At 35.2% G+C, this 25,603-nt stretch overlaps 1 protein-coding gene across 2 annotated transcripts in view; it reads left to right on the top strand.

Moving 5' to 3' along the window:
• Positions 1–25,603, top strand: part of EXOC1 (exocyst complex component 1) — an 86,358-nt gene that overhangs the window by 35,601 nt on the left and 25,154 nt on the right. Inside the window, exons 8-14 of one of the 2 annotated variants that reach the window (XM_006898084.1) lie at positions 5,326–5,475; positions 13,987–14,092; positions 21,084–21,128; positions 22,374–22,537; positions 23,046–23,153; positions 24,410–24,486; positions 24,963–25,191. In XM_006898084.1, coding sequence (XP_006898146.1) covers positions 5,326–5,475; positions 13,987–14,092; positions 21,084–21,128; positions 22,374–22,537; positions 23,046–23,153; positions 24,410–24,486; positions 24,963–25,191 — 879 coding nt within the window. The remainder of the gene's footprint in view (positions 1–5,325; positions 5,476–13,986; positions 14,093–21,083; positions 21,129–22,373; positions 22,538–23,045; positions 23,154–24,409; positions 24,487–24,962; positions 25,192–25,603) is intronic. The other variant, XM_006898085.1, reaches the window with a different exon arrangement.

Here is a 25,603-nt window from a genome sequence, read left to right as displayed (position 1 = left end):
GAAGAATAAGAAATGGTTTCTTCTTAGAGGATTCACTATTTTGAATATATCATAGTTTTCTTATGCTTAGTATGCATGTAAGAAAAATAAGTTAATTATAAATATCAATTGATTTAATTTGTAGAACTCTTTAACAATGTATATAGTAAATTACTAGTTGTTGAGCTATAGATTATAAATATTAAAGAGGTTTATTCAAAAGTGAATTTATTAGAGGAAGTGAGTTCATATTCTGACTAGCAGTTACTTTTTTTTTTTAAGGTCATGGAAAAAATAGCACGGTATATGGGAAAGGTTTGCACCTTAACCTTTGCAGCTTAACAAAGAAACTGATGCCCACACTTACACAAAGATGTTTTGGCAAACATAGTACTATAATTTTTAACAACCAAGATGGGTATGTGTATGTAGGTAAATATGCATATAAATGTATTGTGTTGTTGTTGTTATTATGTGCTGTCGAGTCACTTGTGACTCACGTTGTTGTTGTTGCTGCATGCCATCGAGTTGCCTGAAACTCATATTGAACCTGTATACAATAGCTCTGAAGCCTGCCCTGTCCTAAGCCAGTCTCACTGACTCTAGCACACATAGGCCCTTTGCCCTAGTTACTGTATCAATACATCTCATCGAGGTTCTTCCTCTCATGCATTGTCTCTCCACCTTTCCTTCTCCAAGAGTGACCATGATATCCTTCTCCAAGGGCCAGCTCCTCTTGACCATGTGTTCAAAGTATGTGAGATGGAGCTTCAAATCCTAGCCTCTAATGAGAAACTTAGTTTCAACCTCTCCGAGACAGACCTATTTGTTTCCTTGGCAGTCATGATTTATTCAGGATTCTTCTTTAGCACCACAAGTCAAAGACATCAATTCTTCTGTCATCCTTAGTGTCCAGCAAGTAATTGCAAAGATCATGGCCTAGATCAGGCTCACCTTAGTCTCTCGACTGATATCATTGTTTTTCAGTACTCTGGAGAGGTCCCAGAGAAGATTTTTTTCCCAGTGCAATTTGTCTTTTCATTTCCTGACTGCTGGTGCCAAGAGTGTTGATTGTGGAGCCATGCAAGCTGTAACTGTTAACAACCTCAATCTCTTCTCCATCATCATGGTGCTACCAGTTAGCCCAGTGGTACGAATCTTTGTCTTCTTGATGATGAACTTCAATCCATATTGAAGACTTTAGTCTTTGACCTTCTGCAGCAAGCGTTTCATGTCCTCTTCAGTTTCAGCAAGCAAGGTTGTTTCATCTGTATAACGTAAGTTGTTGATGAGTTTTCTTCCAGTCCTTACCATATTTCTCCCCATAAAGCCCAGCCTCCCAGATGCAACTCATAGCAACCCTACATACAACAGTTCTGAACCCTACTCTATCTTGAGCCAATCTCATTGTCTCTGACACACCTACCCCCACTACCCCAGACACTCAGTCAAGCCATCTCATCCAAGGTCTTCCTCTCTTGCACTGTCCTTCCACCATTCCAAGCATAATTTCCCTCTCCAAGGGCTGGTTCCTCCTTGCAAGATGCCCAAAGTATGTCAGATGATGCTTCAAAATCCTTGCCTTCAAGGAAAAGCTTCTTTCACTGTCTCCAAGACAAATGTATTAGTTCTCTTGGCAATCCATGCTCTTAGCAGTTGAGTGCTCTTCTCTAGCATGACAATTCAAATTATTAAACTTTAATACTGAGCAAATTACAATATTTTTTACCAAGTAAAAAATTTTAAAAAGTTAACTGTTACTGACTTTTACTGACTCCATTTTTTAAATAACATTTTACAATAAAAATTAAAACTGAAAAGAAATACCCCAGATCTACAGTCTTGGGTTTCTTACTGAACTTTATGAGAGAGGCCCACCCATCTTTCTCTTGCAGAGTAGTTGGTGAGTTGAAACCAGTGACTTCACAACTAGCAACTTGTTCCACACGGTATTAGCAGACCTCCTTAAAAAGAATACAAAGATCACAATTTCAGACTTTATGAGAAACTCGCTCCCTTTAATTTCTATTTCTCTTATTTCTGTAGACCAGTAAAAAGATCTATCATCCATAAAATGCTATCTTTCGAAAACTTTCATATTAATAGTTGTTCATATCTGTTTTCTAAAATAATATACCTTTTTAATACCCAGTTCCTATTATAATATAATATGGCAGCAATATTTTTAACAGTTAGCTAAATTCTCTCCTATCTCTTATATCTTCCTGCATCCTCAGCTTCCATTAAAATTATAAAATCTGATCTGTAATTTTTTTTTTTACATTTATCTTGGACTTTGTATACCCAGGAAATTATTGAGCTAGAAAAATCATGCCAGTTTCACAAATTAGGATTGGATATTAAAAGTAAGCAGTCAGAATAAAGCTAATGAAATTGAGGATATATTTGCATAATAAATGTTCAAAACATGCTTCGGAGTTGTATTTGTAAAGGTAGTTACTGTATCAGTCCGTTTCCTTCAGAACTTTCCTCTTGTTCACTGACCCTTCACCTTTCTCAGCATGGTGTCTCTCTCAAAGGACTGTCCTCTCGTTAAAATGCTCAGAGTAAATGAGAGCTTCAGCTTCCTTATATTTATTATCCAGCTTTCAGATGCATAGGAAGCAGTTGAAAAATAACATGGCAGATGCACCTTTAAACTTAACCTTGCACTTTAACACATTGGAGAGGTCCCTGGATAGAATCTCCTTTGAATAGGTCTTGCCAGTACAGCATGTCTCTCGGATTCTTGACTGCTGCCACTATGGGTCTTTATTGTGAATCCAAGTGAAATTAAATCTTGACAACTTCAGTCTTTTCTCCTTCTATAATAGTGTTACCCATAGGCCCAGTGGTAAGGATTTTTGTTTTCTTGATGTTAAGATATAAACCATATTGAAAGTTTGAGTCTTTGATCTTCTGCTGCAGGTATTTCAAGTCCTCTGTGCTTTCTATAAGCATGGTTGTGTCATCTGCATAGTGGAGATTGCTGATGAATCTTTCCTCCAATCCTAATGCTACATTCTTCTTCATATAGTGCTGCTTCTCAGAGTATTTGTTCAGCATGCATATAATACACATTAATAAATTGTCTTAATAAATTATCTTAAATAATTTTGCTAGGAAATGAGTTGAGAGACCCAAACCTTGACTGTTTGGGTCTATGTCAGTTAATACCATTTTCACAGAATGCTAGAAAATGAGTTCTGACAAGCTACACATATCAGATTACATCAGAATGACTTTCGATAAATATGACTTGATTTTCCCTTCCTTTGCTCTTGGAAAATTGTGTTTTCTTGGTTTTGGGAAACAATATCAAGGAGGACCTATTCATCTTTCCACTCCTGGCCTCTTAGATACTAGTTTTGACTTTAAAACAAAACAAAACACCACCATGTTTTACTCCTTTATTATATTATCTGGCCTTGAGTTCTTAGGAACAAATACTAATTACCAAGCAGTGACTAGGTTACTTTTTAAATAGACCTTTAGAGTTAGAGGAGGAGGGTTTCTGTTTATTTTGTTGCGTTTTTTCTAAAACCAGTAACTAGTAGATAATTCATTTATGTTTTATTGACTATGCAAAAGCATTTAACTGTGCAGATCATAACCAATTATGGATATATGGATAGCGTTAAGAAGAATAAGAATCTTATAACATTTCATTGTGTTCATGCAAAACCTATACATAGATCAAGAAGCTGTTGTCCAAACAGAACAAGGAGATAGATTAAAATTAGGAAAGGTAATGTGTCAGGGTTGTATTCTTTCTCTATACCTATTCAACTCATATGCTGACTAAATCATTCAAGAAGCTGGACTCTATAAAGAAAAAGTAGTATCAAGATTAGAGGCATACTCATCTTCCTTATGCAGATGACTCGGCTTTGCTTGCTAGAAGTGAAAAAGACATGAAACATGTGATCAAAAACTACAGGCTTCAGTATGACTTATACCTAAATATCAGGAAAATACAAATCCTTGCCACAGGACCAATGAGCATCATGATAGGTGGAGGAAGAGTAAAGTTATCAAGGATTTCATTTTACTTGGATCCACAATTAACATCCATGCTAACAGCAATTAAGAAATGAAAAGAAAAAAAAGAAAAGCCTTGTTGCTAACAATCTGCTTTTAAGGACTTCTGCAAAGTGCTAAAGAGCAAAGACACGTATTTAAAGACTAAGATACCAAGCCACAGTATTTTCAGTTGCTTTCTGTGCATCTGAAAGTTGAACAGTGAGTAAGATTGACAGACTAAGAATGAGTTCCTTTGAATTGTGGTTTTGGAAAAGGGTACTGATTATCCCATGGATTGCCAAAAGGACAAACAAGTCTTTCGTAGAGGAAGTGTAGCCAGGGTACTCCTTCAAGGCAAAAATGGTAAAATGTTGTCCTACATATTTTGAGCATGTCATCAGGAGAAGTCTATTTGTAGAAAAAAGACATCATGCTGAGGAATGTGGAGATAAATCAACACAGGAACTTGAGCACATCAGAAATCTTGAAGATGGCACAGGATACAGCAAGGTTCAGATCTGCTGTTCATAGGGTCTTTGTGAGTCAGAGCTCACTGGAGGTACAACAGTGTTGTAATTGCCATTATTTTTCATTCTGGTTTAAATTATTTTGTTCATCATGTTCTTAAGAGAAAACAGAAATGAGACTCATGGCCAAGATTCCAATTCTAACATTATTTGTTGTACTTTAATTTCTCCTAGAAAATAAAGTTATGGGGTAAGCTGTTCTGATCAATTTTTTCCAGAATAAAAGTTGAGTTACATCATCTGTCTAAGGCTGTTTGTTAACTTCTCAAGGCATGAAAATAGAATCATATGCAGTTGTTTAACAAGTCACATTAATGGAAAAATAAATCACATAATTATTAGTGATTATTCTAGAATATAATTTTCCATGACTCTTCCTCTCTTGAAATTCTACAGGTTATATATTTTATCTGTAGAAATTATAACAGATTTTAATGGGAATACCATAATTAAGAAAGTCCTTTTTTAATTCTCTATGTAGTGTATTTTTCAATATAGTCTGTTTATGAAGTGTATATGCCTAGAATTTCCTAAATTAAAGTATTATCAGAGAGACATGCTCAATTAAAGCATATATTCTCAACTCATTTAAGAGACTGAGTAGTTGGTTTATCTGAGTGTCATTTTATTTTTCCTGTTTGTGGTTATTTTGTGATGTTGGTGTTCAGTTGATAGTCACAGAAAGATAAAAGAAGAAAAGTAAGTACTTAATTACTATATATTCCTTATTTGGTCATTGTTTAGAATTTTTCTTTTCCTTGTACTATCAGTGATATTTTTTATTTACTCATCCTAGGGTCATGATCAGAGTTCAACTCTTGCTCAACACTCTGTTGAATTGACTTTACCTAATCATCATCCATTTCATCGAGACTTGCTCCGATATGCCAAGCTTATGGAGTGGTTAAAGAGCACTGATTATGGAAAATATGAGGGACTAACAAAGGTAGGGCCTGACAGAAATTACTTACCTCATTACAAAGCATAGTTGTTGGATTTCCACCCCCTCCCCCCCCCTAAATTTTAAATCTTTTACTGAAATGAAACAAACTGTCACATCTTTCTCTCCTAGAGCCAGTGGTGGATTTGAACAGCTGATCTGTTTGCTAGCAAGCTATCACTTAACCACTTAACATCACCAGGGCATGTTTTAGTTTAATAATAAAATTAAACTCACTGATGTTGAGTCCATTTCAACTCATGACTATCCATCGAGTTTGTGATGCTGTAAATGTTAAATGTGAGACATTGCCTCATCTTTCTCCCATGGAGGAGCTGGTGGATCTAAAACTGCCAACATTTTGGTTAACAAGACAACACATATTATATGCCACCAGCAATAATTGCTGCTGTTGTCGTTGTCATTGAGAGCATAGCTTTTGAATCAAGATGTCATGTGTTCTGTTCTCAAATGACATTTGAAATAATATTGTGTATTCTCTGCAAAATAATTGAATAATTTCATTTTTGAGTGCTCATAAACAAGTAGTAAAAGTTATTCTATTTACTTGGGTAAAAAGAAGCTAAATTTTGAGCTTCAGTATAAAACATTATTAGTTGAATGCTATCATTACTTATGAAGATGTGTTATTGAGATAGTTGTCCTGTGAGAATTTGTTCCTGTCAAACACGGTATAAGTACCTCTTTATTAGGTACACCTTCCACTATTCTAGGCCTCTGTCTGTAACAAGCCAAAAGCCTAGCTGGAAGAAAACAGTCATGCATAAAACAATAAGTACAAAATTAAGTACTAAGCTGAAAAAAAAAGGATTGCGTATGTGGCACTTTAGAGATAGAAGAGATCACTATTTTGAAATCATTTGGGAGAACTGTATGGAAGATACTGGACTTAAATTGAGTTTTAAATGGTAAATGGTGTTAGATAAGACAGAAATAAGAAAGATAGCATTGCAAGGGTAGGCAGTAAATGTGCAAATACATGCAGAAAAAATATGATACCGTTTAAGAACAGTGAGGCCTGACGGATGTTTGAAAAGATGAGCTTTGAGACCTAACAGTATCCCTCAAGCAAGGTAAAAGACTGGATGGGGCAAATTAATTAGGAACCTGATACCATAATTCAGATGAAACAAAGTCGTGAACCAGGGACATGTAGTAGGAGAACATTATTGAAACACAGCCTCCAGAGGCAGAAGGGGCAAGATGATGCCAAGAATGCTAACATTGCTTGTCTTCTTAGAGTACATGTGCTAATACAGAAGGCAAGCAGAAAAGTTTATTCTAAAGAGTGTTTTTTAAAAAAAACTCACTGCCATGTTAGTGAGTTTTGACTCAAAGTGACCCTCCTCCACAATTCAGAGTCTGCAAATCTTTGTGGGAGGAGAGTGTCTATCTTTTCTTGTGGACTAAATGATAGGTGCAAACTGCCAATCTTCTTGTAGGCAGCTCGATACATTATTGACTAAACTATCAGGGCTGTCAGTTGGAGGGTTGCTGTCAAGTTGGAACCAACTCATAGCTGACCCTCCAGCGGTTTTTCACAGACTTTAAATCCTATGTCAAGATGTTAGTCATCTTTCTCCTGAACAGTAGCTGGTGGATTTAACCTGCCTGCCTTTGGATTAACAGCACTAATCTTTACCCTATTGTTGTCACGTGCTGTTGAGTCAGAACCGACTCAATGCTGATCTTCCGGCAGGTTTTCAGATGCTATAGATTGCACAGGAAGAGGTTGCCCATCTTTTGCCCATGGAGTATCTGGTAAATTTGTACCATGTGCCTTTGGGCTGGTTGTGCAACTCTACTACTCAACCACCGGAGCTTCCTTCCTTTTCCTATTACAAGATGCTGAATGCTGTGGAGAAGATAAAGCAAGGAAGGAGGGGAACTCCAGGACTAGAGGAAGACTGTATTTTAAAACAAAGATAGTCAGAGATTTTAGAGGATTTTGAGACGCATTCTGGCTTCACCCATATCCCTAAGGTGAGAAAAGACTGAATATGCTTGAGAAGACCCCTGTGATTGGTACACTGTGAGCCTTCAAAGGATGATCTTGGAATCAAGGGAGCAACAGGACAGGCAGATTGGGAAAGACTATGGGCTATTGGAAGGACTTAAATTTTGCAGTGAGTGGAATATGGACTTTTACAGTGAGTGAGATAAGAAAGCTTTGACACCATAGTGACATGATCTGACTTAAATGCATTGACATTTATGCTGGAGGTTTAGAATAGAAGTTGGCTGTGTCACTTTTTTTTTATTTTTTTATATTACTCTCATTTCTTTACAAAGTATGAATGCATTGTTTATTTCACAAAAGATCCTTCCCATTTCCTTCACCTGACCCACCCATTGAATTATGCAGCCCTATGATTAACACCCTACACCCCCATCCTCACCCACTTTTGAAGCTCTGTCTCACATACTGTGGGCACATGTCCAGAAGGGATTAGTCCTTGGAGAAGGACACCATGCTTGGAAGGATGGAGGGACAGTGCAAGAGAGAAAGACCCTACATAAGATGGATTGATGCAGTGACTTGGGTAATAAGGGCAGGTGTGTTGGAGACATTGAGATTGGCTCAGGATAGAACTGGGTTCAGAACTGTTGTTCGTAGAGTTGCTATGCATCCTAGTCAGCTTGATAGCACATGGCAACAAAAACAATGGAGTATTGCTACCTATCTAACTAGCTAATTGTATTCTTGATATTCCTAACTTAGAGTAGCATTTGTTTAAAATTCGAAGTGTATTGGGAAACTTTTAAATCTTCTACTTGTAAATTGTTATGAGTTTGGTGTTTTAAGAATTAAAAATCCTGGGGAGTGGGGGGGTAAAGAAAAAAGTGCAACGATGAATGAATGAAAATCCAAAATCTCTGTAAATGTTCATTAAAATTAATAAAATAAAATTTAAGAAAAAAGAATTAAAAATCCAAGAAATGGTGAAAGTAATTTAATAATGTATGACCCTAGAAGTTGTTCTTGAATCTAAAAGACTGAAATATTTGTGTCTGTAGAGTGAGCTATTGAAATTCTTTTTTTCCTTTTATTATTATTATTATTATTATTAATTTTAATGAACATTTACAGAGGCTTTGGATTTCCATTCATTTGTTGTTGCACTTTTCTCCCTGCCCACTCCTCCTCCCCAAGTTTGCTCTTCTCTATGAAAAGTAAAAGAAAAATTCTTTCATTGTTATACAATCCCTCCCCCAAGTCCACTTCACTATGCAGCCTTCGTTCTGGACTCCTGTCATGACAATAATGCCCATTCACATATCCCTTGTAAACAGTTCTCTCCCTCATCTGTTTCAATGCAGTATATATCATCCCTCCCCTCCTTCTCTGTTTTCCCTCAAACCCAGTGTCAGTCCTATTTTACAATAGTGGCCCTATGCAATATTTGTCCTTTTGTGATTGAGATATTTCACTCAGCATAATGTCCTCTTGGGTCATGCACTTTGCATACTATTTCATGAGTTCCTTGTTTTTCAGTGCTGCATAGTACTCTCCCGGACTCATTTCATGAAGCAAACATATTCTTAATACCAAAGCCAGGTAAAGATACTACCAAAATAGAAAACTATAGGCCAGTATCTCTTATGAATATAGATACAAAAATCCTGAATAAAATCCTGGCCAATAGAATCCAATGATACATGAAAAAAATAATTCCCATGTCCAAGTGGGATTCATGACAGGTATGCAAGGATGGTTCAACATAAGAAAAACAATCAGTGTAATTCATCACATTAACAAAGCGAAGAACAAGAACCACGGGATCCTATCAATTGAAGCAGAAAAGGCCTTTAACTTTATTCTTAATGAAATAATTGTTAGAGCTTCTTTCAAGCATCTTAGGTGCATGCTTCAGTAGAAGGTAGGTAATAAGAGGACAGATGAGGCTCTCCGAACAATGCCAATATCTCATTCCAGTGAATTTGACAATAGGACATTTTTATATAACCCAGTCTTCTTGGGTTTTCTGTTTAAAGTGCTTTTCCCACATAAAGTAAGATCTCTACATCTAAACTGAGATCGTAAAAAAGGGGACAAAAACTCTAGCAAAATAAATGTTATTAAAAATAACATTAAATTATAAATGTTAAGATAAAATGCTTTCAAAAAGGATGTTCGTCTTCTGAGTTGTTTATGTACTCTGTCTGGCTATTTTAGATAACATTATTTTTTTCCTCAGAACTAGTCTTTTAAGTATTATGTGAATTTACTATTTTATTTTATTTTGTTTTGTTTTGTTTTGTTTTCATTCAGCAGAAAACTGATTTGGAGCTATCTTAAGGAAAAATATTTACATTACTGGAATTCTTTGCCTTTTGAAGTTTAGCAAGATTAATATTTTGAATAATTAAACATAAATTTTATCTCCTTAAGAGTTTTGTGCCAACCAGTGCTTTGCCCCCTAGTGAATATTCAAATAAGTAATCAATAAGCTCTTTGCCTAATTGTGTTCTCAGGGAGTATTATTGCCCTCTTTATATATAATGCAGTATTCATGAATGTAATTTCAAGTGAAGAAACAAGACTGTAGCCAACCTAGAGATGATTTATGGAGTCATTCTATGCTCAGAGTATGTTTTTGATTGACAGTTATCTATGACATTTCTGTTTCTCAGAAATGTTACTTCTGTAGTTTGAATTTTTTAGATACTATGGATTTTTATACCTTGTAATCTTAAAACATCAAAAGCAAAACTTTGTTTAAGAAAAACAGGGAGGGACAAGGAAAGATGAAACCAAGCCATTTTTTCTGACTGAAGCTTTGCAGCTTGATTGGATGTACACAGCTCACAATTCATGACAGGAACTGGATAAGCCATCCTCCTCCAACTTTCTGAATTTTTTAGGGATAAGAATCAGTAACCATGGCTTCTGGTCTATTTAGGGCTGAATCTAAGCAAAACCCTGCTTTTGTGTATGCATAATGAGAACCTATGGAAAATAGGGATGCCTTGGTCATATAGCTTACTTACCATCCTCCTGCCCAAGACTACAGCAGGTGCATGCCAGCAGGTACCCTCCTGCCCATACCCCTGCCTGTGGCTCTGCGTATAAGCATGTAGGACAATTAATATTAGAACCCTTCCATGCTTGGGTAGCAAATGAGCCTTCCTCTCCTGAGAACCTCCTAAGGTCAAACTTGAAGAATCCTTTTTTACCTCCTTTGTAGAATTTGCCTGACTGTGGAGGGGGTGCAGAGAGAGTTAAAAAGTAGAGGTATTTGGCAGAATATACAGCCAGCACAAAAAAGGTGGAAAGACAGTTCTAGAAAAAATTCATGATCGTTAAATTTTAAGGTAGTGTGTGTAAGTTGCTAAAAGGAATATATGCACACAGAGAGAAACATCTTTCCATATTTGGTGAGGAAACAGATACAATCAGAGCTGTCGATGTCCCCTCAGTGAATTTTGTTGAATACACAGAAAAAATATCTAGTCATTTGAGTACCATTGAAAAAGAGAGAGCCTAAGAGGATTTAATTTAGGGTATATTTCGTATATGTTTGCTTTTAAAGTTATAGAATGATCTGATGAAGTTTATAGTCTTTGGTTTTAGTCCTAGGTCCTTGATCCACTTTGAATTTGTTTTTGTGTATGGAATGAGGTGTAGATTTTGCTTGGCTGTCATTTCCCCATTTAACTGATTTCATCTCCTTGTCAAAGATCAGTTGACCATAGGTAGATGGGCTGATTTCCAGGTTCTCAATATTTATTCCATTGATCTAAGTGTCTGTCATTGTACCAGTACCACGCTGTCTTGACCACGACGGCAGTGTAGTAGAATTTAAAATCAGAGAGTGAGATGCCTCCTACCTTCTTTCTCTTTTTAAGGTGTGCTTTGCTTATTCGGGGCCACTTTCCATTCCAAATTAAATTGGAAATTGCCTTTTCCATCTCGTTGAAGAATGGATTTGGTATATGTATTGGGATTGCATTGAACTTGTAAATTGTCTTTGGTAGTATTGTCATTTTCACAATGTTGAGTCTTCTTATCCATGATCAAGGTATAGTCCATTTCTCCAGGTCTCTTTTTGTTTCTTGTAGTAATATTTTGTAATTTTCTCTGAATAGATAAGCCCTACTTTACAGCATAAACAGTCTTCCAAACATCCTGAAAATTCTACAACCAGGAGAGGATAAAATAGATGAATGGGACCTTCTAAGATTAAAATCCCTATGCACATCCAAAAACTTTTCCAACTGGGTGAAAAGGGAAGCCACAGAGTAGGAAAGAATATTTGGTAATGACATATCTGATAAAGGACTTATATCTAGAATTTATAAAATACTCGAGCACCACAACAAAATAGAGGAAAACAACCCAGTTGCGAAAGGAGCACAGGATATGAACGGACACTTCACCAAAGAAGACATTCAGAAGGCGAACAAACGCATGAAAAAATGTTCAAAATCCCTAGCTCTAAAAAAGATGCAAATCAAAACAATTGTGAGGTATCATCTCACCCCTGTAAGAATAGCAAAATTTAACAGAACCGCAAACAACAAATGCTGGCAAGGTTGCAGAGAAACTAGAACCATTATTTACTGTTGGTGGGAGTGTAAAATGGTGCAACCACTCTGGAAGGCACTATGACCCCTTTTCAAAAAGTTGGAAATAGAAATAACATTAGACCCAGCAATTCCACTTCTGGGGATATATCCTAAAGAAACCAGAACTGCCACCCAAGCGGATATATGCACACCCATGTTTATTGCACCGTTGTTCACAATAGCAAGGAGTTGGAAACAACCCAAGTGCCCATCAACAAACGAATGGATAGAGAAGCTGTGGTGTACTCACACAATCGAATACTAGGCTGCATTGAAAAAACAAGGAACTCATGCAATATTATACAAAATGGATGACCCTGGAGGACATTATACTGAATGAAACATCTCAGTCACAAAAGGACAATACTGCATAGTGCCACTGTTGTAAAACAGGACTGACGTCATGGTTGGGGGAAACTAAGAGGGCATAAATAATGTATACTGCATTGAAACAGATGAGGGAGAGAACAGTTTAGAAGGAATATATGATCAGGTATTACTGTTATGACAAGAGTCCGGAATGAAAGGTGAATAGTGGAGTGGACTAGGGGGTGGGAGGGTGGATTGTATAACAAATAATTTTTTTTTTACTTTGCAAAGAGAAAAGCAAATGGGAGACAGGGAGGAAAATGTGCAACCATGAATAAATGGAAATCCAAAGTCTCTGTAAACTTTCATTAAAATAAAAAAGATAATTAAAAAAAAAGAAGAGGAGGCAATATGGGACCCAAGGTAGAATTCCTAGCTTAAAAAAAAAGGTATACAATGATCACAGGAAAGAAAGAATTGCCTTTTTAGCTAACTTTGTTGCACAGATTATGTGGAATTTATGGTTGAGAAAGAAAAGATCTGTATTATATTTGGTACAAATGCTATTTGTTTATAAGGCTAGATCTCCAAAATGAAAAACAAGGGTCAATGTTCAAGTATTTCTGTTATACCTTTTGAAAGTTGTACCTGATATTTAAAGAAAAGTGAGCCTGTCCTAAAATTGTATGTTAATTTAAAATAATTGAGGAAATTGAAACTTAGATTCTCTGATAAATTTAGCAGAATAACCACGTACTTTTTTGTTCCCTGCTGTCAGTTTGTTTCAGTTTAGTCAAACTTTTTCTTTACCATTTCATTTGAAACTTGGGAAAATGTATAATCTTCTGATACTGAAAGTCTTTTTCTGGTACGATAGTGTGTTTTTGCATCATGATAAACAGATGACAAATAAATGTATTTATATATTAAATAATAGATGTCTTCATTTAAGCTAGAATGAATCTTATTTTTTAAAATATCTTTTTTTGCAATAGTACTTTAGGCTGTCAAGAGTTCAGTAAAACTAACTATACCCCTTCTTGGCCATTGACATTATGTATTAGTTTGACTGTTTCTGAAATAAAATTACAGTATAAAGAAAGACTGACAACAACACTCAAACTCTTGGTGCTCAAATTCCATTCTTAGGAAATTTTTCAGGGACTTAATACATTAAAGACAAAAGACGTATTGTTTCACCACTTACCATAGAAATATATGGATGCCATTTAAGTGTCCTGTATGAAGGATTTGGTTTACTAAATTGTATCAACAAAGGAAAGTACTGCATTGGAGAAATATCTTTGCTGTGATTCTAAAAGGTGCTCTGACTCAGATAGCCTAAATGCTGTGATTTGTAACTAAATTTTTAAAATGTGAAAAGAAGTATGAAAATACAATTGGGATTATGTATAATTTCATACTTTGGTAAATTGTTACATATGATGCCTGTTCTTTATTTTTTTAAGAAAAAAATAGCCTGCTTTTTATAGCCTATAAAAATGTATCAGAACTTTAGATTGCAAAATTTAAAAGGAACATGAAGGACTTGATGTAATGGAAAATGGAAATTGTTATTTGTGTTTTATTAATATGAAATGCATGTTTTATTTTAAGAATTACATGGATTATTTATCACGGCTATATGAGAGAGAAATCAAAGATTTTTTTGAAGTTGCAAAGATCAAGATGACAGGAACAACTAAAGAAAGCAAGAAGTTTGGTAAGCTTACCAACCTGTTGTCTTCTTTTCATGTTAATAGTTGTTTTATTATGACAAACAAAATTTAAGATTCTTTAGGCCATAAGGAATAAGGTATACAGTAGAATTAATGGCAAACTAGGTCTAACAGCATTAGTTTGAGTTTTAGGTGCTTCCCAAGACCAGTTATATTTATCTGCAAATGTGTGTTTCACTAATTAAAATTTTAATTCTATGACACCTAATTCATTTGTGTATTCACACTTCAACTAAAATATTGAATTTGTTTTATGGAAAATGAAGTGCAGCTGATAGAGAAAATATTAGACCACAAGACATATGGAGAGTTCAGGATCTGACCCCCTGAAAGATCTGTTATAACCATTTGGGGGAAAGTCGCTGATCTCTTACGTCATTGCTCTCCGCAGAGAAATGAAAGTGATTCCTGACTTCTGCTTACTTCTCACTGGCTATTTTGAATCAAAAATACTGCTTAATAAAGACAGCTAAATAGAGGCTGTAATTATGGTGCCAAATTTTTTTCTCTTGTTAGATCTTACTTTGCAAAGAGATATATTTAAAACATATATTTTTTGTTGTTGCATCTGAATATGGTAAATAGACAAAAGCCATACTTTGAAAGAATAGCCAGTGAAAGTATCAAGTTGTGAGGATGATGGTTTGCCGAGGCCACATTCTGCTCTTGCATGTACCCATCCCTGGAGTTCCTTTTGGATGGAGTTCTGTGCTTACTTAAGTCAAAACCTGGCCTTAAATGGCTATGATGTGTACTCTGTGCCTGCATATCTCCCCTTTAGAATAATGAGTTTAGCATTTGCTTGTTGAAGGAGCCTATGCCCTAAGCAACTTCAATAATCAGGAAACAGAATTGGAAATTGATGGCACCTATTCTTGTTGTTTGCTTGGAACAGAGAATACTCTTTGATACAAAATTATTTTTAATTCATTATTTTAAAGATGGAACACATATATTGATTATACTTGTTTAGACATGGAATGATTTGAATCTATGGAGTAAAAAGTGTACCACCCTTTGATAAAGATGCTGATTAAGAATTTTGGGACAATAGGCTGTTGGAAACAGAAATGCTAACTCATCCTAAAGGTTAATTGTTCTTAAACGGCAGTGTGTTTATATCCTTGTTAATGTTCTCACTGTGGATATGTTATGCTTTTTTTTAGTAAACAGCATATTATTAATGCAGTTACATGTTTAATGTTTTCATTAAGTATATTTGTCATCAGTTGTTGGTGAACCATTTTATTTTGGAAAACTTTTTTCTTCAGGGTATGAAAAGTGGAAGTAAAAAGCAAAATTTTCTAACATTATTTCCTCAGCATGTCTTAAACACCAGCAGCATAATAGCTTACCACACTTAAGATACACAGTAAGAGAAATGGCATAATAAAAAATATAATTCAAATGAACTATAAATAATAATGTCTTAACTGTGTCTTTGCAGTAACCTGTTAAGCACATAGTATTTGTTTTGTTTTTCTGTCCCTTGGGAAATGTTTAACCTAAAAAACATTTTAAATTAACATAAGGTTAGAAGATAGTTTTGTAGTTTAAAAAGTAATAATTGTTAAAAAAAATAATAATTACATCTGTCTTTTATCTATTAATTAATGAGATAATGAGTAATTTGTAGTAATTGATAGTACCAGAAAACTAATTTCAATTATTTTGATATCATCAACTGTAAGAAAAGAAAGTTAAACAGTGAACATTTCAGATTTTAAAGAAAAATTGGTTCATCTTAGAAGGTCTCTAGCATTTTAAAGATAAATACCCACGACTTAAGAAGTTGTAAGTAAAGCAAAATATACATTTCCAAAAAGATACCTTTTCACTGATTGAAATTAAGTGAATTTTTAATAGTAATTAAAATAATAACCCACAGTTTTAGAAAGATAGCTTTTCAATGGATCAAAATTAATTGATTATAAATAAAAAATTATTTTTATATGCCCTTGGAATTCTGAGTCATAGATGGCTATGAAAATAAAGACAGTTTAATTGTATCTTTATAGTCAGTTTCTGGGAAATATTCTTCTCTTTTTTAACTATTCTTCACTGAAGTTTTTATTTCACTGAAGTAAATGAAAGATACCTAGAAGTAATCTTTCTATGAAAAGGTCTTTTTGTCTAGACCTTTTTATTATTAATAATCTAGTTTCATATTTTCAGAATAGTGTTCTTTTTCTATCAGAATTAATATTTTAGAGGGATTTTTTTCCCTTTGTATTTTTAAAATAGTCTTAATAAAATGGCAAACAAAGGAAATTTCCTTTTTAACATGTAATTATTTTGGAATCATAAGATTTTTCAGTTGCTTTTGTAGATATTGTTCCCTCTCAAGCTAAATAGACTATGCATCTCTTTTGATACAATTTAATTATTTTACTAGTGAATACAATTGATTATAGCATGGACTGTCAGAACAATAAACAAATTTGTCTTGGAAGAAATGTAGCCAGAATACTCCTTAGAAATGAGACAAGATTTTTGTCTCACATATTTTGGACATGTTGGCCGGAAGTTCCAGTCTCTAGAGGACATCATGCTTGGCAAAATAGAGGATCAGTGAGAAGGAAGACTCACTATGGATTGACCCAGTGGGTACAACAGCTGGCAGACTTAGCAGCCTTTGTGAGGATGGCATTGTGATGAATTGCTCTTAACAGAGGACTAGTATAAGTCAGAATTTTCTTGAGAGTACCAACAACACTGTTGTTGTGTACCATAGAATCAGAACCGCCCCATAGCTGACCCTCTGTCAGGTTTTCAGAGACAGATAATCACATGGGAGGAGATTGCCTATCCTTCTCCCGAGGAGTAGCTGGTGGATTTGAACCACATCCCTTTGGGATTGCCGCTTCTTGCCACTAGACCACCAGACCTCCCTCCAGCAACACTAGGATTATGTTGCAGCAGCAACAACAACACTAAACTACTTTGTTACACTGACTTTCTAAGATAAATAACAAATTTGTGTCAGAATACAATTTCAAGATTTGGAGACATTTTCTGTTATGACATTTTTTAATTTGTTTCCTTAAAGATAACCTAACTAAGATTCCGACAAACATTTTTTCAAAAACTTAACTTGCAGAATCATAATTAATAAACACATGGCACCTAACTGAAAGATTGCCAGTTCTAATCCATCAGCCACATCACAGTAAAAAGATGTGCCAGTCAGCTCCCATGAAGACTGTAGCCTTAACAACCTTGTGGGGAAGTTCTCCTTTGTTATAGAGGCCACTGGGAGTCAGTCCGTTAGACACAAATGGATTTGGTAGTTGTTTTCCCTAGTACCATATTCGTTATTAGCTACTAAATAAAGAAAATGATGGGGTGCTGGTGACATAGTGCATCGGGCACTTGAGTACTAAATCTAGCAGCAGCTATCCACTTGAAAGATGGACAGTCCTCTCCTATAAAAGTTGACAGCCAGCCTCAGCAACCCAATTGAGGGTCTCTGTGAAGCATATTTTACTCAAGCAGTGAAATACTGGGCTTTTCTTTGAAACTGGAGAAAACAGCATTGGTGGTGGTGGAGGTGGTACTGAATTAGTTCTGACCCCCCGCAACCCTGTGTACAACAACTAAACACTCCCAGTTTTATGCCATCCTCAGAGTGTTGTTCCTTGGGAGCCTACTGTTGCAGCCAATCTATCAGACCATCTTGTTGAGGGTCTTCCTTTTTGTGAACTCTCTACTTTTCCACACATCATGTCCTTCACTAGGGACTGATCCCTCTGTTAACATGTCTAAAGTACATGAGACAAAGTTTCACTGTCTTCATTTCCAAGGAAGATTCTTGTGTATATACTTCTCATGTAGATTTATTTGTTCATTTTTCTGGCAGTTGATGGTATGTATATTCACTATTCTTTGCCTTTATCATAATTCAGATGCGTTCTTCTTAAGGCTTCTTTATTCTCTGTCAAGCTTTTGCATGCGTATAAGGGAATTGAAAATACCATGGCATGGATCAGGCACGCCTTAGTCCATAAGGTGACAGCTTTGCTTTTTAACATGTTAGATCTTTTGCATCAGATTTGTCCTATTCAGTACACCATTTGATTTCTTGACTTAGTTTCAAGTATGGACCCAAGTAAAATGAAATCTTTAACAACTTCAGTTTTTTCTCCTTTTATTGTTATGTTTCTTCTTGGTCCAGTAGGGAATACTTTTGGTTTTTTATAGTGAGGTGATATTGCTACTGTTGTTAGATGCCATCGAGTCAACTCGGACTCACAGTGATCCTGTAAACGACAGCTCTGAGCCCTGCCCTGTCCTGCACCTCACGATCTCTGTCATGCTCAAGCCCACTGTGGCAGTCACTGTGGCTGTCCATCTCCTTGAGAGTTGTCTTCTCTTTTTCTGACCCTCCACCTTTCCTTGGGTAATGTCTTTCTCCAAGGACTGGTTCCCTCTGAGAATATGCCCAAAGTAATTGAGAGGAAATTTCATCATCCTTGCTTCTTTCTAAGGAACTCTCCATTTGCGCTTTTTTCGAGATAGATTTGTTTATTCTTTTGTCAGTCCATGTTATATTCAATACTTTTCACCAACAGCACAATTGAAAGGCATTGATTCTTCTTTGGCCCTCTTAATTCATTTTCCAACTTTCAGATGCATAGGAAGCAATTGAAAAGACCATGGCTTGGAACTGGCACATCTTAGGCTTTAAACTGATGTCCTTGCTATTTAGAACTTTGGAGATGTCCTTGACAGTGGATTTCCCCAATGCAACACATATTTTAATTTCTTGACTGCTGTTAACCATGGGTGAATCCAGGTGAAACAAAATTATTGACAACTCCATCTTTTCTCCATCTATCATAATGTTGCCTGCTGGTCCACTGGTGAGGATTTTTGTTTCTTGATGTTGAGGCGTAACCCATACTGAATGCTATAGTCTTTGATCTTCTGCAAGTGCTTCAGTTCTTCTTCACTTTCTCCAGGCAAAGTTGTATCATCTGCATAACACAGTTGTTGAATGTTCTTCCTGTCCTCATGCCACATTGTTCTTCGTAGACTACAAATTCTTAAGTGATTTGTTCAGCATACAGAGTTGATAGGTATGGAGAGAGTACAACTCTCATGCACAGCTTTCCTGATTTTAAACCATCTACTGTTCTTTCATTCTGTTGGACAGCTGGTACCTCTATGGTCTAGTTGTGGGTTTTGCATGAGAACAATTAAGTGTTCTGGGATTCTTCTCAGTATTAGCTGTAATTTGTCATGATCTACACAGTCAAATGCATTTATATTATCAATAAAGTTAAGTAAACATCTGTTATTCTATGCTTTTAGCAAAGACTGACCTGACATCAGCAATGATATCCTTTTAAATCTAGCTTGAATTTCTGGCAATTCCTTGTCATATACTAACCCAACCATTTTTTAATAATCTTCAGCAAGATTTCACATGCCTGTGATTTTAATGATTTTTATAAAATAATTTCCATAGTCTGTTGGGTCACTTTTGGGGGAAATGGGAACAAATAAGGATCTCCTGAGTTGGTTGGCCAGGTAGCTGTCTTCCATATATGTTATCAGAGACTGATGAGCATGTTTCCTGAAACACCTCAAATGATACTCCATCTATTCTTTGGGCTTTATTTTTTGCCAGTGTTTTCAGTGTAGCTTGGACTTTGATGTTCCATACTACCAGTTCTTGATCATATGCTATTTCCTGCAATGGTTCACTGTTGACCAACTCTTTTTGATACAGTGAGGTGATATTCTGAAGGGTAAAGTCTGTAATCTTCACCAGTAAGTGCTTCAAGTCTTCACTTTGAGCAGGCAAGGTTGTGTCATCGTCTTACCAAGGTTAATGAATCTTCCTGCATTCCTGATGCTTGGCATGGTGACATCTTAAGGCCATTTCAAGTTACTGCACAGAGGGCAGCTGGAATCTTGTTATTGCTGTAACCAGTAGCTCTATTGTTGTGTATTCTCTTGAGCTGCAGGTAACCAAGGATGGGAGGATGTACATGTCACTGGTGTGACTAATTACTATCTTATGTTTTGACTTTTGCCTCTATGTATGGTTTTGTGTTATATGAAGTGTCCATTAACACATTTGTTCTCCATTTTATAAATCATTTTAGGTTCTAGAGCTCTTTAATTTTCTGCTTCATTCACTCTGATTTTCTTCTTTCAAATTAATCTGTAATTTACGTCTAGAATGTTTACAATATGACCTCTAAAATTGTCTGAAAAATATACAGAGAGAAGTTTTAGAATAAAAGAAATAACAAGTGACTCGTAAAAGATTCAAAATCTTTGGTTATACCTGTTTCCTCTCTTTTACCTTCCCAGTTACCCATCTCCTGATAATTTGTTACAATATATGACTTGCATTCTAGATGTTTACAAAATTAGTTCTTAAATAATTCAACTTAATATTTACCTCTTAAGTGGTTTTAAAGTCCTATTCCTTTCTACCAGGTATAGAATAAAATAATTTCGTATAATGGGGAAGAAATAATTTAGTATAGTGGAAATTCATTTCAGGCGGTTTCAGAGAAAGTGAGACCAGTGACGCATTTAGTGTCTAAGTCTACAACTTCATTTTAATGAATTTTCGCTGTATTAAATTTACTCACTGAAACAATTTTCTCAAGAAACCAAAACTTCCAAATACAGTCTTAAATTTAAGTGCACTGTCTCCATATAACCTTTTTAAAAAGTCTTTAAATGTGGGGGAGTCAAGATTACTAGACATAGGCATTTTACCTGAATATTTAAGTTAAAAAATTACATTAAAAGATAAGTAAAGTTTTTTCTTATCATTCTTGAACAGTAGTTGGCCAACTAAACATGTGTTTGCACCTTTCATTACTCAGTGCTCATGGTTCTTTGCATGTGTCTTTTAAACTAGAGCTTAACTTCCTCTTGTGCATGGTTTGTGCAAAATGCAGTTTATTAACTTGTCTTTGTCTTTGATGCTTGCAACCTAATCCATCACAGCTACACTGCCTCGAAAAGAAAGTGCTGTCAAACAGGAGACAGAGAGTGAGTATGCTTAGTGCATTAGTAGGTATTCTCAATGCATGTTTATTTGTTTAATGTGTAGAAATTAGTTTTTGGTCTTGAAAAAAGCTGATACCAATAGTATTCCTCTTGTGTTCTCAGGTATCGATGGGAAAATAAGGCACTCCTATGTTAGTAGTATGGCCATACCCAAGAAGTAGTAAAAAGTTAAAATTATATGTCAGGTGGTACAACATTGTCTCAGAAATCAATAAAACGGTTTAAATATTATACTTTTATTTTCAGTCTTTGTTTTAAAAGTCTTTAAATATTCTTACAGATGTAGTCAGATTTTGAAGCCAAAATTTGCCTTTAATTCTTCAATTATGGTATTACATGTCCTTTCTGACCATCAGCAAATAATATACACAATGACTAAGAAATACTCAAGAAGAATAAAAACTGCTTTATTGATCATTTGTATTTAATTTATAGTAAAAGCTTCACATTTTCTTGTAAAAATAGAAACCTTTAGTTCTTTAATATATGTAGAATATTATCTCACCATTTGGTTCCCATGTTTGCTCATGGTTGTAATGGATTTTACCTAAATACAGGTGTCTGATTCTAATGTGATTGGTGATTTATGTATTCAATTTAGTTGTATGTCAAGTATAACCCATTTCTAGGGTATTTTATTTTTCTCTTTGTTCAGTTTTTAAAGAACTATAGGTAAGTAATCCACTTACTATAAAAGCAGAGTCTCTGGTTTCAGGAATGTATTAAATTGAACCATATGGCAAGGGCTTTATGATAGGTCAGAAATTATCAAATACTGTCAGTGTCCAGTGGCTTGTCCTAATATGGTAATTTAATGTGGTACAAGTAATATTGTGATGTGACCATTTTCTTCAGAAATTTGGCAGTCTTGTTTATGCACGAAGGAGCTCATTAGCCTTCATCCATATCCACGTCTTTTTTTAATAGGGAGGAAAAACCAACACTCCCATCTACTTTAGTCTAGATGTATCACCGGGCAACTTTATTTTCTTAATTGGACTGGCCCTACCTACATTATATGATCTTTAAGGCCCTTCGAGTTCTAGTCTGTGAATCTTTACAGTTCTCACTTCTGTTTATTGTATGCTTAGAATTAGGGCACAATTGTTAATGTTAATGTGTCCTACATGATAAATATAACCTAAAGAAGACCGAGACAGTGGAAGACAGCTCCTGATCTATGCTATGTTTTAGTCAAGGAGGTCACAAAGTTTTATTATTTTTTAGGTCTTCATGGAAGTTCTGGGAAATTGACCGGATCTACTTCTAGTCTAAATAAGCTCAGTGTTCAGAGTTCAGGGAATCGCAGATCCCAGTCATCTTCCTTGTTGGATATGGGAAACATGTCCGCCTCTGACCTTGATGTTGCTGACAGAACCAAATTTGATAAGGTAAAATAGAATTACAAATGAGCCTCACATTAACATTCTTTTTAGTGGCAATTTGTTATTACTTTTTTTAAATGTGTCTAAAGATTTGGGCTTTTTATGATTGTTTTAAACATTAACCATCAAAATTGGAAAAGCAGCTCTAGTAAAGTGGCAAAGTCTGAGTTACCAATTAAACAGCAAGATATTAAAGTTTGTTTGTTGTAAGTAATAAAGTCCTTGCATCTAAAAAAAACGTTAAGTTTTTAAAACTTGTCCTTTTTTTATTGCACTAAATACATTTTATATTTGTGTTCCTCTTTCCAGATTTAGAGTGAATAACAATGAGTTTAATTTAGATATGTTTATGGCCTTATTCTACCTTGTTAATGCTGCATTTTCCTGTCTAGCCAGCCTTGGACATGTTTATTATCCTAGTTCTGTCAAATTAGAAAGTGAACTAAATGTGGAATATTGTTACATATTTAGTGCAGGCAGTTCTTCATGATAGGATCATTTTGGTTTTCTTTAGATATTTGAACAGGTGCTGAGTGAACTGGAGCCCTTGTGTCTGGCAGAACAAGACTTCATAAGTAAATTTTTCAAACTGCAGCAACACCAAAGTATGCCTGGAACTATGGTATGGTTCACATTTTTTTCTTGGTTGATATTATGTATCTAGTTACAATTTGAATATCAGAACAGAAAAGGAAAGAGTTTATAACATAAGGGGTGTTGTCATACCACAACATCATAATAATAATTTTAGTTAGAGGTGGGAATATAATTTAATATTCCAGAATTTCTTAAGCCTAAACTTTTTCTAAATTAGTACTGGAAAAGAGATAAAACGATACCTTAAAAGACTCAAGAATTTTTTTTCTCTTAAAGTTAGTAAGTTGCTGACTAAACCTATTTACCCTTCTCTTTACTGAATACTCATGATTCTTTGCACTGTTTTTTGACACTAGTGTTAGTACTGTCTCTTGCACATGGTGTGTGCAAAAGAGTTATTTAAATAACAATTTTCCCACTTTAACAGTTCTCAAGAAATATTAAAAAACATGATATTCAAATATATACTAAAAATATGGTCAAGTGAATACTGAAAAGATCTCAACTTCATCATGTCTTTTAGTAACTAGTTATGGGACTTCAAGGAGCCATAGGAGTGCAGGGCTGACCTGTTGGGCGGATGCTCACATGGTGAGCAGTTTGACTCTACCAGCCTCTCCACAGGACAAAGAAGGAGGCAGTCTTCTTCTGTAAAGATTTATAGTCTAGGAAACCCAGGGGAGGACAGTCATCATGAGTTGGTGTTTACTCACTATCAGTGGATTTCATTTCTTTTGATTATTTGTGGTGTTAGCTTAAGTTGCCTTATTTTTAGCATACTACACAAACCTGGAGTTTGTTGGTACGATTGTTACACTTACTTTCTTATAGGCCTCTCTAAGAATATTTGGGAGCCTTTTTTTCAATGTTGTAATTCTATCAGAATAATTGATGGGATTTCATATTTTCATTCTCTCCTGAAATTTGTCATTAGGCATTCTCAATATTTTATTGAGCTTCCTTCTTCTTTGCTTCCTCACCTGAGTCTCCTGAGCTTTATAGATCTCCTTCCTTCCTCTCTCCCCTGCCTTCACATAGATTTTTTTTTTCACTTCGTGCTAATTCTCAGTTATTATTTGAAAACAATGCATTTTATGGACATTCTTCAAGTGTGCAGTTAGTTATTTAGCTAGTCTTATCGCTGATACTGTCTTTAAAAAAACATTCTTTTTCACAATGTATTTTTCCCTAGGAAATTTAAGACTGAGCAGGGCTTTTGCTTTATAAATGAGGCAAATTGTGGGTCTTTTATTATGTAAAGTACTTAAATAATTTTTGCAGACTGAAGCAGAAGACCTGGATGGAGGAACATTTTCACGGCAACATAATTCTGGCACACCACTGCCTGCTTCATCTGAGTATGTGCTGCTTATTATCTGTTGTTTATGTTAAGGGACAGAATGTTAGGTTACATGTAGATCTGGACTACTTTTGAGCCTCAGCACTTAGGGCACTCAGCAGAGCATTCATATCTACTATCTTATTAATTGATACTGGAATTTCTGTTTTTGTATCTTTTTTTGGCTTTTATCTGCTCAATAATAATTAAAAAAAATTCATTCTGATGTTTGCCTTCAAGAGGTCTTTCTCAGAAATCAGAAAACATATTTCAGGACCCATCTTTACAAATGATAGTTATTTTGAGTGACAAAACTTAATTTTTAAAAAATTTCTTATATTAAAAACTGATGTGAAAAATTAGTTCACTGGGTTTGGAAGTTTTATTTTGAAATCTACATATTAAGACATTGTATACATAAAGAGTGGTTTAAAGTTTAAGGTTAGTTCACTTAAAGTTTCTAATAATGCTCTGTGTTTTATCATTTATAAACAGGAAAGATATGATCCGGCAAATGATGATTAAAATATTTCGTTGCATTGAACCAGAACTAAACAACCTAATTGCATTAGGAGACAAAATTGACAGCTTTAACTCCCTTTACATGTTAGTCAAGATGAGTCATCACGTATGGACTGCACAAAATGTTGACCCTGCTTCCTTTCTAAGTACCACATTGGGAAATGTTTTGGTCACCATCAAAAGGAACTTTGACAAATGCATCGTAAGTTTTAAAAATAACTAAAGATTGTAATTATTTTTTAAATAAATAATTAAATCATAGAGTTCCAACTATGTAGAATACTGTTTATGCCCCCCTAAGCTTTGAAACAGAGTGCTGGCTGTGAGACATCTCAGCAGAGCTAGTTTCTTTTCTACACTGTGAATACTGACAAATTCAGGAATAGATGGCATGGTAGATCAGCTGCTTAGAAATGTACTAGGTACAGGAGATTCCAAAAGGCTGCTCGGAATGACAAAGCAAAATACTACAATGAAATGTGCAAGGAGCTAGAGTCAGAAAATCAAAAGGGCCGAACTCGCTCAGCATTTCATAAGCTCAAGGAACTGAAGAACAGATTCAAACCTAGAGTTGCTGTAATCAAGGGTGCTTTGGGCAGAATATTAAATGATCC

This window comes from Elephantulus edwardii, unplaced genomic scaffold (genome assembly GCF_000299155.1).
Source record: "Elephantulus edwardii isolate Elephantulus edwardi_28Jun2011 unplaced genomic scaffold, EleEdw1.0 scaffold00220, whole genome shotgun sequence".
NCBI classification, from domain to species: Eukaryota; Metazoa; Chordata; class Mammalia; order Macroscelidea; family Macroscelididae; genus Elephantulus; species Elephantulus edwardii.
The sequence above is the reverse complement of the archived record's forward strand: the minus strand, read 5'-3'. Positions and strand labels throughout refer to the sequence as shown.